At 43.9% G+C, this 14991-nt stretch overlaps 1 protein-coding gene and 1 long non-coding RNA gene across 3 annotated transcripts in view; one reads left to right on the forward strand and one right to left on the reverse strand.

Annotated features, from left to right (window-relative positions):
* The window catches only part of LOC138805908 (uncharacterized), a 53754-nt gene extending 40701 nt beyond the window's left edge, over positions 1-13053 (reverse strand). The window contains exon 1 of one of the 2 annotated variants that reach the window (XR_011365670.1): positions 13007-13053. This is a non-coding gene — a long non-coding RNA (uncharacterized lncRNA). Of the gene's footprint in view, positions 1-12807; positions 12896-13006 lie in introns of those variants that run through there. The other variant, XR_011365671.1, reaches the window with a different exon arrangement.
* Positions 12897-14991, forward strand: part of Grhl2 (grainyhead like transcription factor 2) — a 133090-nt gene continuing 130995 nt past the window's right edge. The window contains exon 1 of the mRNA XM_069991154.1: positions 12897-13148. Within this exon, the coding sequence (XP_069847255.1) occupies positions 13129-13148 (20 nt within the window). The 5' untranslated portion in view covers positions 12897-13128. The remainder of the gene's footprint in view (positions 13149-14991) is intronic.

The following is a 14991-nucleotide window of genomic DNA, read 5'->3' on the forward strand; positions in this document are numbered from 1 at the left end:
TGGTACATGTAGACTTTGAAGAACAGGCCTAGATTTGAAATGCAGCTCAATTACTTATCCAAAATGAAGGTCAACTTTATTATCTGTTCTATGAAACTATTGATACTGTTGGGTTTTGTAGCCAAGTGCTAGTCTTCCATTGCTTTCTTGCTAATGTAATCTGATTTATTCAAGTACTGAGTGGCTATCCTTTTATCTCATGGAAGGTAGATTGAGCTTCTGATCTATATTGGTCATGTGAAACAGAGGAAGTCCATAGAGCCTTTTGAGAAAGATTATCACCCCTGTGCTGAGTGCCCTGTCCTGCTTCTTAATGCCTTTACCCTTGATTATATAAGGACATGTGAATTTTTTTTATCATAAGAGACAGATAAATGCAAAAACATTGATTCAGAGCTCTGAGTTCTGGAAATATCAATCTGATGCCAATAATTGCCTCTCTCTGCCTCAATCTTCTTCTTGTTGTACATGCTAACCAGGCTTAGTAAAGTGCTTACTGGCTTAGCTGTCTGCTCCTTTGGCTTGCTGCTGAGAGCTTCCTTCACTGGTACAAACACCCAGTTCATAGAGGACCTTCAAAGTGTGAATGAAGAACTCCAGAAATACAGCATTCATGGAACTGACTCCACATTGCTAATGAAGGTGCTTAACTTGATGTCTCCCAGCCAGTTACCCATAAAACAATTGTGGAATAAGAAAGAATTTGTGATTTAGAGTCCAGGGTGGGAGATGGGTAAAGATCAAATGCTACATGAAGAAATGTGAAATTACATCTCTGGTAACTGGTTTAAAAGGAGGAACTTGCTTCAGCATGAATAAATAATGGAGAAATGGATCTCCCAAATACACTTTTTCTTTCATCTGAGACAGCTGAAGAGGCTTCCTTGAGGGAGAGGTGCTTGAGCACTGAGTTGAAGGAAGGTTAGGTACATAGATGAGAGAGGAGAAGGAGCTCGAGTTTTGAGGAGATAGATCTGTAAAGACCTAGGCAAGAAAGACCATTTGTAATTTGTGTGTGTGTGTGTGTATATATATATAATGACATAGCAATTCATTCTTCCTACTTTCTAGCTCCATTCCTACGAGGCAACCTTTTGCTTTGCTTTAGCTTTCCTTGAAAATTTTTGGCATATGTCTCCATCTTTCTTTCTTTCTTTCTTTCTTTTTCTTCCTTTCTTTCTTTTCCTTCCTTTCTTCCTTTCTTCCTTCCTTTCTTTCTTTCTTTCTTTCTTTCTTTCTTTCTTTCTTTCTTTCTTTCTTTCTTTCTTTCTTTCTTTCTTTCTTTCTTTCTTTTGCTTTCCTTTCTTTCCTTCTTCCTTCCTTCCTTTTTTTAAAATTTAATTTTAATTTTATTTATTTATTTATTTTTTGGTTGGTCGTGGGGCCTGAACTCTGGGCCTGGGCACTGTTCCTCAGCTCTTCAACTCAAGGCTAGCGCTCTACCACTTGAGCCACAACACCACTTGTGGCTTTTTCTGCTTATGCGGTGCGAGGAATTGAACCCAGGGCCTTATGCATGCAAGGCAAGCACTCCACTAAGCCACCTTCCCAGCCCTTTTCTTTTATTTTTGTCAAACCTTTTGCTTTGCTTTAGTTTTCCTTGAAAATGTTTGGCATATGTCTCCACTTTCTTTGTTTCTTTCCTTCCTTCCTTCCTTCCTTTCTTTTATTTTTGTCAGTTTAGGGGTCTAAACTCTGGGCATTGTCCCTCAGCTCTTCAGCTCAAGTCTAGCACTCTACCACTTGAGACACAGAGCCACTTCCAGCTTTTTCTGCTTATGTGGTGCTGAGGAATTGAACCTAGGGCCTCATGCATGCAAGGCAAGCACTCTACCACTGAGCCACCTTCCCACCCCATGTCTCCATATTTCTAACCCACACATTTCCAGTTTCTTCTGAAGACACTTGAGGAAGCTAGATGCCCACTCAGACAGCCATACTATGTGCCCAGTTCCAGCCAATAGGATGGAAGACAGAGGCCTGCTGAAAAGGTCTCATGTCAGTAGGGCCACTGCTTTCCAGATGGTATAAGTTCTTACTGCCTTAACCAGTACTAGAGATGAAGGGACTATCTTGTGCCCTCAGGAAAAAGAACAGGAGAATCCCCAAGATGCGAGAGCATGGCATGCTGATATCACAGAGCATCAGATCCAAAGCTCACATACTTACTTTCAATCTCTCTAAGAACAACAACAACAACACCTAAAAACTAAATGCTTTTTTTTTGGGCCAGTCCTGGGGCTTGAGCTGGTCCCTGAGCTTTTGTGCTCAAAGCTAGCACTCTACCACTTGAGCCACAGCTCTACTTCCGGATTTTTGTGATTAATTTGAGATAGGAGTCTCACAGACATTCCTGCTGATATTGGCTTCGGATCTCAGCCTCCTGGGTAATTAAGATTATAGGCAATGAGCCACGGCCTGAATCTATTCTTTTGACTACTGTGAGTTAGTCTTGGTGTTACTAGCAGCCTATTGGAACACATATTGATGTGATTTTTTTTTGTCTCTTTTTGGTACTGTGTTTACTGGTGCTAGAACCCAGAGCACTGTGCATGTTGAACACCTGTTTAGCCATTTGTTGCTGGTTGTTGATTGATGAGTTAGTTCTAGGCAACGGCTGTTACTATCTGTTATGAAACACAAAATTTAACTATCTTCCACAATTTACCTTTCCTTCTTACCCACACACCAGACTTTTCCACTTTTCACCTTCCCAACTGAGTTTTACTAAGTTATCATTCAGTAAATCCATCATTAATTTCATAAGAACAAAATTCACTGTTGAGTCAAGTATGTACACGCACTGGTTGCTTGTCCTTGTCATCCTAGCTACTCAGGAGGCTGAAATCTGAGGGTTTGAAACCATTATGGGCAGACAAATCTGTGAGACTCTTTACTTATTTCTAATCAACCAGCAAAAAAGTACTTTAAGTATACACTAAGGCATTTCACCACTATATATATATGTATATGTATGTATATACATACATACATACATACATACACACTCTCTCTATAAAACTATAGGTATCTCGGTGCCAGTGGCTGATGCCTCTAATCCTAGCTACTCAGGAGGCTGAGATCTGAGGATCATGGTTCAAAGCCAGCCCGGGTAGTAAAGTCCTTGAGACTCTTATCTCCAGTTAACCACCAGAAAACTGGAAGTGGCACTATGGCTCAAGTGGTAGAGTGCTGGCCTTGAGCTGAAGAGCTGAGGGACAGTGCCCAAGCCCAAGGTTCAAGCCCCACGACCACCACCAACAACAAAAGACCTATATGTATAAACTCTCTAGGGCTGGGAAGGTGGCTCAGTGGTAGAGTGCTTGCCTTGCATGCATGAGGCCCTGGGTTCAATTCCTCAGCACTACATAAGCAGAAAAAGCCAGAAGTGGCGCTGTGACTCTAGTGGTAGAGCGCTAGCCTTGAGCTGAAGAGCTGAAGAGCTGAGGGACAGTATCCAGGCCCAACCATGACCGACCAAAAAAACAAATAAATAAAACTCTATATAAAACTAAATATACAACTATATATAATATATATAAGATCTCTATAACTGAGCTACATCCCCATAAGCATTTTTAAAAATTTGATATTAGTTTTATTGCTTTAAAATGTAATCTCTTCTAACACATTAATTATGTAGTTTTTTATCCTATCCCTATACTATCAATTTGCTTCAAAATCACTCTTGTTCATACCTTTTAGGCAGTACTGGATTCTGAACCTCATGCTTGCTAGTCAGGTACTTTACCACTGAGCCACTCCTCCATATTTTTTTGTCTGGAACTGAGTCTCAAACTTGGTATCTGATGCCTTCACTCATTGGTTGGTATTCTATCACTTGAACCATGCCTCTAACTCTCAGATTTTTTTTTTGAGAGAGGGATCTACAGTATAGCCCATCATGACCTAGGACTCATGATCAGCTGTCAATATATTGGGATTACAGGTGTGTACCACCATACCTTCATTAGGCTTTTGTTCAGATCTTGGGCCTATATTTTAGAGGTTCTTCTCAAATATTGGTGATTCTAACCTCATGTTTATATTTTAAACATGAAAAGCTTGTAGAAGGTTCTCTGTGAAGGTGGGACCAGTGTGCTTTTCTGAGACCTGGCAGAAAGCAAGTTTGTTCATTGATTCTTTCTTCTCTCCCTCCCTCACCCCTTCTCTCCCTTTCGTTCTCTTTTTTTCGGATTGAGGATCACCCACACATTGATATCTGTAGGCAATCTTTTCTTTAGGACCTTTAATTTATACAAAGAAAGATCTGATCTCCAGCCTTGGCGGAGACACATGGGAGTTGGTGTTTAAGCTTGGCTCCTGGCTCACAGCTGGGTGGAAGAAGCTAGGGATGGTATCTCCTTAATTAGCAGGCAACCTTTCACTTATTATCATTGTTAGAGGCCCAGAGCCTTATTCCTGATGATTCTCTGGCATACCCAAGCCATAGTGACTAGAATACATCAGTGTCCTAGCACTGAAAGAGAGTGCTTTAGGTTGAATATTGTTGTTGTTGATTCGTCAGTTGTGAGGCTTGAACTCAGGGCCTGGGTGCTATCCCTGAGCTTTTTGGCTCAAGGCTAGTGCTCTACCACTTTGAGCCATAGTGTCACTTCCAGTTTTCTGGAATTAGAGGTAATAATATAATTATTATAATAATATTTGGATAATAATAATAATAATTGGAGATAAGAGTCTCATGGACTTTCCTGCCCAGGCTGGCTCTGAACTGTGATCCTCAGATCTCAGCCTCCTTTACAGGCATTAGCCACTGGTGCCCAGCTTTTTAGGCTGGATTGTATCTGACTAAATTCATAAGTACAAGTCCTAACCCAGCACCTCAGACTATGATTGTATCTGGAGATAAAGCCTTTTTTTTTTTGTCAGTTGTGGGGCTTAAACTCTGGGCCTGGATGTTGTCCCTCAGTTCTTCAGGTCAAGGTGAGTGCTCTACCACTTGAGCCACAGCGCCACTTCCGGTTTTCTGGTGGTTTATTGGAGATAAGAGTTTCACGGATTTTCCTGCCTGGGCTGGCTTTGAGCCATGATTTTCAGATCTCAGCAACCTAAGTAGCTAGGATTACAGGTGTGAACCACTGGGGTGGGCTTGAGATAAAGCCTTTAAAGGGATAAGGAAGGTGAAATGAAATCTACTGGATGTCTCAACCTCCTATCACTGATGTCATTGTGAGAAAAAGAGATTAGAAAATCAACTTAGTGAAAAGACCATGTGAGGAGGACATGTAAGTTGGTTACCTGCAGTACAAGGAGAGGGGCCCCAGGGGAAACACATTCTGCGGACATCTGATCTTAAACTTCTATTCTCCAACCAGTGAGAAAATACATTTCTGTTCAATTTGTGGTGTCTTAGTGCGGTACCAAGAAAACTAATATACATCAGAGCTCAGCTGGGATGGGTGGGAGGAAGAATGTAAGAGTTCTAACAATTTTTGTTGTTTTGATGGCACAAACCAAACCCTGGGCCTTATGCAGGTCAGAACGAGTTCTACTGCTGAGCTATACCCCCAACTTAACCTCTAATTTAACAACTTGGTACCCAGTTTCTGAATCAATTCCCTGGGATCAACTCTCCTACTCGTTCCCATTTTCAGTGACATTGGAGACTTAATTTTCTAAACCTTCTTTGTCAGCTCTGCAAATCAATTCCTAGTTGTTTACTCACTTTCAAATACTATTCTATAATCTTCCCTATATTCTTCTGTCAGGGAAATTAAAGAAGCAGAGACAAATATATGTGTTGAGTGCATGATGATGATGATAATGAACTATTATTATTCATTATTATTTGTACTGGTATGGGACTTGAACTCAGAGCCTCACACTGTTTCTTGGCTTTTTGGCTCAAGGCTGGCACTCTACCACTTGAGCCACATTCTGACTTTTTTTTTTTCTGGTTAATTGGAGATAAGAATCTCATAAACATTTCTGCCAGGGCTCGCTTTGAATGGCAATCCTCAGATCTCAGTCTCCTTGGTAGCTAGGATTATAGGAATGAGTCACTGGAACATAGCTGTTTTATAAATTACTATTATCATCAGCAGCAGCAGCATCTGAAATACACAAATTGAACGCAGGGCCTTTACTTTGCTAGGCAAATGTTCTACCACTGAGCCATGAGTCATACCTCCAGTACCATGTTTTCTGCTGAAGGAGGTTACCAACAACTGGCTCCAGCAGCCAAATCTTTGCTATTATGGAGGAAATATGGGAACTTCAATTGGCTGCAGGCTGAAAAAGTGGCTCCACACTGCAAGGAAAATGCCATTTAATGCTCAGCTGGTTGTTAGTCTACGCTGATGTCAAGTTCAGGAATCCGAGAACAGGTTATTCTTCCCAGGGTTTCTTCTTTAAGATAGCAGAGATGGAACAAGCTATGTTTTTACAGTGCCAATTAGGAGATACCACTGTCACTGGCTCCACAGAGACACAATGTCGCCATGCACCTGCAGTGGGCTTGTGGGGAAATGAGCAGCAGGAATACTTATTCAGCTAGATCTGCAGGCTTTGAAAACTGCATTCTTCTGCCCAGGTGGCTAGAATGGCATTGATATCCCTAACTTATATTATAAACAAATTTCCATGGTAAAATGACAGTTTATCAGATCCTAAACTTTCTACTTTAGGAAAATGGGATTAGACATTTTAATAGATGTTAAAGGCAGATAAATGATAGTAGAAATAAACAATACCATTCCTTCCCCTGTAATTTTTTTTTTTTGGCCAGTATTGGAACTTGAACTCAGGACTTTTTGTTCCCCCTGCAGCTTTTGCTCTGACTTGACTTCTTTACTCAAAGCTGGTGTTCAACCACTTGAGCCACAGCTCCACTGCTGGCTCTTTTTCTGGTTATTTAGAGATAAGAGCCTCATGGACTTTTCTGTCTAGGCTAGTTTCAAACCATGACCCTCAGACCTCAGCTTCCTGAGTAACTAGGATTACAGGCCTGAGCATCCAGAAGTCTTTCCTCGTGATTTTAGTAAAATGACTCCTGTGAAATAATTTTAAGACAATACTATCTTGTTGCTAGCTTTCATATGAAAATTTCTTTTGATGCTGCCTGTTGACATGATCCTCAAAACTGTGTCAAAACTCCTAAGAGCATGGTAGACACTGGTGAGGCCAGGCCCACTTCCTTTCCCTCCTTTCTTCTTCCTTCTTTTCTTCCTTCCTTTCTTTCTCCTATCTGTCTTTCTTTTCTTTCCTTCCTCTCTTCTTCATTCCTTCTTCCTTCCTTTCTCTCTTTCTCTTTCTTTCTCTTCTTTCGTTCTTGCTTGCTTGCTTTTATAACTGCTCCAATTTTATTTCTTATTGCTCCAACTGAGAAGTCAACTATAAGTAAACAACCCAAGGTGAGGAATGGAATCATCTACACAGGTAAAACCAACTGGGTGCTGGTGGCTCATGCCTGTAATACTAGCTATTTAGGTGGCTGAGATTTATAGACTGTGGTTCCAAGCCAGCTCAGGCAAGAAAGTCTTGTGACTCTTATGACCAATTAACTACCAAAAAAGCCAGAAGTGCAGCTGTGGCTCAAGTGGTAGAACACTAGCCTTGAGCAATGAAGCTCTGGGACAGTGCCCAAGCCCTGAGTTCAAGCCCTGGGACAATCACACACATTGTCCCACACAGAGTCTCAATCTCTCAATCTCGCTCTCTCTCTCTGTCTCTCTCTCTCTGTCTCTCTGTCTCTCTCTTTCAGCAACCAAACCTCCACCACAACAGAAACCTCATTACTTAGCTCATGATTGTTCGCTGGAAAACTTCATGTCCAGCATACTGCAGGATAACAGCCTTCAGTGACTAAGGGTGCACTACTTTATCCTGCCAGAACACTATGCTGCCGTGTGCCTCAAGCTTTTTTAGAAACAAGGTTGCTGTTCCCCTTCCTGAGTTTTGGACTCAGCAGATCTGCAGCAAGTTGGTGAGTTTGCATTCCTATTATCCTATTACACTCCCAATGGTTATGCTGCTGGTACTTCCAGAGAGCATATTTTGGGAACCACTGTAGTACTTAATGTGTTTATGATAAAGATGTTTGGAGAGGCAGGAGTTCAGGCTCATGATCTATGTGGCAGAAACTTTCCTATTTATTTATAAGCCATCTGCTAAAGGAAACAAAACAATTGTTAATAGAGATAATTTCATGGCTAACATTTTAAAATAGTCCATTCAAACCTCCTCCATCATGAATTCTAAATAATCGATATAGCACTATTAGACGATGAGGAGAATACCTAGCTATCTAGTCAAAGATGAGTTATTAGATTTGAGAGAGAAGAAACATGACCATTTCAAACTAGCAAAAAAATGATTTTGCCTTTAACACTGATTTGCACAAACCAATTTGGGATCATTTGGTAAAGGCTTTTGGGAAATGTTGGACTTCAGATTAAAAATGACAGACTGATGGGTCTCCAGTGCATGCCTGTAATCATTGCTGCTCAGGAGGCTGAGATCTAAAGCTGAGATTTGAAGCCACCATGGGCAGACAAATCTGAGAGACTCTTACTTCTAATGGACCAGCAGAGCATGGTAGACACTGATATATCTGAGTCACTCTAGTAGCAAGTAAAGTAAGGAAATGTCCTCTAAAATATCTGAAAAGATATCCCACAGGAGAAGGAAGAAAAATTTAAGATCCATTATTCCACAAAGAGAAGGTTGGTTGTTGTTGTTTTATTTTTGTGCTGGTCCTGTATCTTGAACTCAGGGCCTGGGTTCTGTTTCAGAGCTATTTTGCTCAAGGCTAGTGCTCTACCACTTGAGCCACAGCTCCACTTCTGGCTTTTTAAGTTAAGAATAAAGGACTTTCCTGCCTGGTCTGGCTTCGAACTGCACTCTTCAAATCTCAGCCTCCTGAATAATAATGATTAAAGGTGAGAGCCACCAGCACCTGGCCAAAGAGTTTTGGAAAGAAAATGGGGACATGGCTCGAAAAATAAAAATAAAAAGCCTGACCTGGGTGTCACTGGCTCAAACCTGTAATCTAGCTACTCAGGAGTCTGAGATCTGAGGATCATGGTTCAAGGACAGACTGAGCAGAAAAGTCCTGTGAGACTCCAATTAACCACTCCAAAACCAGAAGTTGTGCTGTGGCTCAAGTGGTAGAGCACTAGCCTTAACAAAAAGAGCTCAGGGACAGCATCCAAGCCCTGAGTTCAAGCCTCATAACTGACATAGTAATAATAGTAGTAGTAGTAGTAGTAGTAGTAGTGGTATTAATAAGCCTGCCTATGTCTGATGATGGCACAGGAATCTCACTGCAAGTGGCTGAACAACAGGGGGTGGGAGATGGGGAAAGGAAGAGCAATAGAAGGGAATATTCTGATTAAATATAATACATACAAGTGTGAAACACCACGGTTAACCCTCTTGGTACAATGCCTATATACTAAAAAAAACAAAAAGACAGGAAAGTAAAACAGGCTATCTTAGGAGGCAGGAGGGTGAGTGAGAATGAATATGGTTGGTGTATTTTATATGCCTATAGGGAAACAGAACAATGAAACTTGTTGGATTTATTCTAAGGAGGAGAGAAGCAGGATGAGGGAAAGTGATGGAGGGGCTGAGGTTGGCCAGGGTACATTTTATATGTGTATGAAAATGTCGCAATGAAACTCCTCCCTGGTGCAACGAATGTACATTAATACAAAGTCTTAATTAAAAAGATAAGAGCAAAAAGTTAATTGTGGACTTACCGTATGTCTAGTGCTTCTCTAAGTGGCTGAGGTATATCAGTGAGATAATTTGTTATTATAATACCCTTGCCATCACCAAAGATGGGGAATCTCTAGTCAGTAAGATTAAGTGACTTGCTCAAAGTCATTAGTAGAGCCAGGATTTGAACTCAGGCAATCCTCTTCTAGAACTTTTTGTGTTCTTAACTATTCTGCTGGGGAGGTCCACTACAAAAGGAGGGAATGTTATTAAAGAAAGATCTCAAGAGAATTTCCTAAACTAGACATAAGCACCCAGTTTGCTAGTGTTAGCTCATGCCCAGCATGATGAATATCTGAACCATGGTACATAATTATGGCATTTCAGGCTACTAGAGATAAAGAGATCATTCTATAAATTACCAGAAAGCAAAATTCCAGGTCACAGGGAATGAGAATCAGGATGGCACTAAAATACTCAGCAGTAGCATTGGGAACTAGAAGATAAGAAAGCAATTTCTATGAGATCATGGATGAAAAAACTGCAATTTGGGATCAACACCTGCTCAAATTCTCCCATCAAAAGTAAAAGCTGAATGAAGATGGTTCAAGCATGTAAGGACTTAACATTTTACCTTCCATTCTCCTTCTTGAGTTGTTGGAAAACAAAGCCACGGGGAATGCCAAGTGCCATTGTACACTGAAGCATAAATGAAGAAAGAAGGCACAAGACAAAGAACTGATGGTCTTATCTGACTATAAAGGAGTGTCCCAGTATGAGAACTGAGTGGAAACAGTTCCCCAGAACAACTTACCTCCATTGGAACAGGAGGGCAGGAGAGTTTTGGAGGAATGTGCCATTTCCTACAGGTAAATAGAATTGGTTGCTTGATCACTTGGGAAACAAATGTGACATTCATTTCCTAGATCAGTTGTACAAAAAAATATCAGGATAGAAGCACAGTAATCTAAGAGATAAAAGGCTTTATAGGAAAGCAAACAACTGTAGTACACCAGTTGTCTCTGTGGTCACTGATGTTTGCACAGCCTCTTTCTTCTTAGCCCGGAAACTGTGAACCTTAGGTTAGAAGAATGGCTGGATGGGGAAGGTGGGTGGGGCAGAGGGTTACAGACTTATCTGAGACAACAGGTGGTCAAAGCCCAAAATCTACATTGATAAATCAAGACAGTGGAATGTGTTTGCTTCTAGAAAGGAGATTGGGAAGGCAAGTGAAGAAATGGGCTCTCTATTAATTAAACTATTACGTTAAAAGTAAGTGTGTGGGTGTTTAGGTTGTTTTAAGAAAAGAATATAGTTGTTGTTGAGTGTGTTTGTTTTTGCTTTTGGTATTTTTTTTAAAGGGGAGGGGAGCTCAGAAAGGGAGGAAGGCGAACGAATGCAATCATGCTATTCAGTGTACACTCTGTGGAAGATGAACTACTAACATGTAGGCAGAGATGGGATGAGGAAACTGGGGGAAAGTGAAGGAAGGGGTGACATTGTCCAAAGAAAGGCGTGTACTCATTACCTGACTTATAAAATGGCAACTCCTCCGTACAACACCTTAATACTATAATATTTAAAAAAGAAAAGAACACAATTGTAAAATTGACTTGTCCAGAGTCAAAACATGGACACCCAAATCTTGCTTCATAATGTGATGTGTGTGTGTGTGTGTGTGTGTGTGTGTGTGTGTGTGTGTGTGTGTGTGTGTGTGCTGTTCTAGGGGCTTGAATTTAGGGCCTGGGTACTATCTCCGACCTTTTTTTGCTCAAGGCTAGTACTCTATTACTTAAGCCACAGCTCCATTTCTGACTTTTTGGTAGTTAATTGGAGGTAAGATTCTCACTGACCTTCCAGTTAGGGCTGACTTCTAACTGTGATCCTCAGATTTTAGCCTCCCGAATAACTAGGATTACAGGCACGAGCCACCAGGGCCGGGCTTCATAATCTGATTTTTAGAACTATGTGATCCATAAAGTTTTAAAAGATAAGTTGAAGCAAGTCTGGTAGCTTTAGTATTAATTTGAAATAAAATGTGGTAAGCTTTCCATGCCCTTCTTCATTTCCACAACCCACATGTATGGGCTAGATCTCTGTCAGGACTTCCACTCTTCAGTAAACAGCGGTTATAAATTACAACTTTGCTAATTCCAGTTGTTCCCGACCAGGACAAACAGAACCACAAGAAAGTCAGTTTCATCCTGCATGGTTTCCCTAGCAACCATATTACACTGCCATGATAAAGCACCTTTGTAGTAGCTGCTTCTCTTGAATTACAATGTAAATGTTGATGCTTGCCGAGAGACGTCCAAATGGCAACAGGTTTACGGACCCCATTCAGTGAGTGGTTGTTTGCAGCTCTGGAATCCCAGGCTAGGGAGCTGAGATCCCAGAGGTGCGCTGAGCCATTTTAGGTGTCCATTCAGCCAAAAACCTCCTTTCTTTATCAGAACCTCACCACTCTTCATCTTCCAGCTCATGCGAGCATGCTCACCTATCTGAAAATCTGTAAACTACATAGTACCTGTAGCAATTAGGGCATGAAAAGTGTTGTGGATAAGAATGCTAAAAATGCAATTACGCAACAAGACCCGGCTATCTTTGTGTTTCTTGCCCCCCTCCTCTGAGCTCAAAGTAACTAAAGTCGCTTACTCTTCTGCCCACGTCACTCGTCTTACAAGAGGTTTTAAATACCTTGTGGTGTGCTGCACATTGGATTCTGGATTTCTAAGTTTGTCTGTCTGTCTGTCTCCTTCCGTTGGACCCACAATTCCTAGTGTTTACAAGTTGCCTTTTCCCCCTCCGTTCCTGGTCTTCCCATCCGTAGCCCCTACCTGCCCACCTCCCCACCCCCGGCCTGGGGGAGGGGGAGGAGAAGGAAAAAGTCTGCTCCACGCATTCTCCCTCTGCCCCAGGCTGCCTCGGGGCTGCGAGCAGGCAGGCCACCGCTCCACTCGGGTAAACTTCGGAGTGAGTTACCTGCACTTGGAGAAGGGCCTTACCTGAGTGCGCCTCTGCCAATGGCAGCTCACCTGAGGGAGCTCCGCAGCCAATCACCGCGCAGCTCGTCCCTTGGGCTTGTACCCTTTAGTGAAAGAATTCAGCTTCTTGCGAGAAAGTTACCTGTGGCCGCCCAAGTCCGCCACTGTCTGCCCATTGCCACGATCCAGGAGGGACTCCGCGCCGCCCGGGCCGCCTCTGAGCTCGGCCCCATGTGAGGGCCCCCTCCCCCCCATCCCACCTTTCCGGCTAGGTGAGGGCGCGAGCAGGCGAGCCAGCGAGCGAGCGAGAGTGGTGAGGGGGACGGAAAAAGCAGAATTACCTGTAGCTCTTGTTCTGCCATCTCGGGCGCTCTCACACACCTTCACCTGCACAGACTTGAAAGTCCAGTTTCACCAGAGGCTGAGGCTCCAGGAAAAGGGGAGCGAGTTCATTGGATCAAACATGTCACAAGAGCCGGACAAGTAAGTGGATCACACGCGCCGGCGGCGGCTGCTGCCACTTTGGGCTGATGGCAACTGGTTGGTTATGTTTTTTGTTTTTTGGGTTTTTTTTCGCCCCTTTTCCCCCCCTCCAAAGTTGCTATTCGTTTTTTTTTCTCGTTTTTTTTCTATTTCTTTTCTTCTTTTTTAAAAAAATTTTGTATTTATTTATTATTATTATTTTTTGGTGGATCCAGATCTTTCCGGATTGTGTTTGTACCTTGATTAAGAGGAGAAACCCTACAAGGGTGTGAATGTTTAATTTTCTCCTTTGGGCTTTGCTAGGAAAAGCAGCGTTTCCTCTTTGCTTCCTCCCTTACGGATGACCTCCGCTCCTGCTCCCAGGACCCGAGGACTTCTTGGGTACTGACAGAGGCTTGGGGTCCACCGGGGCGGGAGACCTGTTGTTCTCCGCTCCTAAGAGGAGATCCACCACCTTGGACTTTCCAAGGCCTTTTTGGAAGTTGAGCCGAATCCCTTGGACTTCTGCAAAGGCCCCGATGGAAACGCGGGTCTCGGCTGCTTTTGTGTGAGCGCAACAAAGAGCTTTTATACCGACGCCGAAACGGCCATCTTCCCCCCCGCACGGCCGGCGCGCGCGTGTCGCCCTGGATCCGAGGCGAGGCGCGGGGCTGGCCGGGATCGCCGGGGCCTCGGCCCCTTGGCCCTCCACCCCGCCATCCGCCTCTCCTCCCGGCTCCAGCCTCCCTCCCTGCCCCTGCATTGTTGGGCCACCTTGCACAGGTGGCCCGGGCCACGGCCTGCTGCTGCAAATGGGGGAACTGATTGGAGGCCGCGAGTTGGCGCCTCCAAAGGAGCCATTCGCCGGCGCCCGACGGGCCCGGCCCTGGCGCTGCGAGCTGAGGCCGCCACCTCGGGCGTGGTGGGAGGGCGAGCCTGCTGCGGGTGGGGTGGGGAGGCACCCCAGGGCCGTGGGAACGCTTCACTTGCGCCCTTCCCGCCGCAAGAGTCCCCTAAGAGTTCCCAAGAGTCGAGGCCTGCGCCAAGGCTCGCCGGGCCTGGGCCCGCCACCTCCAGGCGGCCTTCCTGGGTCCCAGCCGCAGCCTTGGGGAACGGCTTTGTGCTGGCCCCGGAGGTGGGGCGGAGGGCGGGAGTGGCCGGGAGCCGGAGGTGGGTCCCCAGGCCTGGCTTGGGATTCGGTGGCGATATTCCCTTCCCCCTCCGCGGGTGCGTCCAGGGCTGGCAACTGGCTGCGCCCCATTGGAAGGGCGCAGTGGTGGTCATCCGTTTTGCTTTCGTTCGTAACTTTCCCCTGGCGTGATGGCCATCCCAAGGAGACCTTCCTGAGGGTGTCCAACACCTCGATGAGGCCTGGGCGCCCTGGGACGAGAAGTGGCCGGGGACCAGTCCCAGAGGCACCATGGAGAAGAAAGCAGAGCGTCAGTCAAGGCCTTGCGGGACCTGATCTGGGATGGGATGGGCCGGGTGGGGGTGAACAACCTTCAAACTAAAGCTGGCAGCGTAGCCGATCCTAACTAAACACATGCTGTCATACTGTAAAATCTACCACGTATTAATGCCACCGTCTCCACACCACGCAAACCCCATGTCTCTCTACTACCCAAGTTTGAAAACTTAAGTAGGATTTTGTACTTTTTTGTCTTTGTTTTGTTTTGGTCTTGGTGTCAAATGTGTTTGCCAATCTAGTTAATCAATCACAATCCCTATTTAGTTTGACTGCTAAGTCGGTGGTGCAAACAGGACTCACACACATTCAGAATGAAAATGCATAGGTATTTGTTTTAACCAAGTTATACTTAGCACCAATAAAGATAATCTATTTTCTATTGAAAATAAGCACTGA

This window comes from Dipodomys merriami, unplaced genomic scaffold, assembly GCF_024711535.1.
Source record: "Dipodomys merriami isolate MVZ:Mamm:240054 unplaced genomic scaffold, mDipMer1.0.p SCAF_4, whole genome shotgun sequence".
Taxonomy (NCBI): Eukaryota; Metazoa; Chordata; class Mammalia; order Rodentia; family Heteromyidae; genus Dipodomys; species Dipodomys merriami.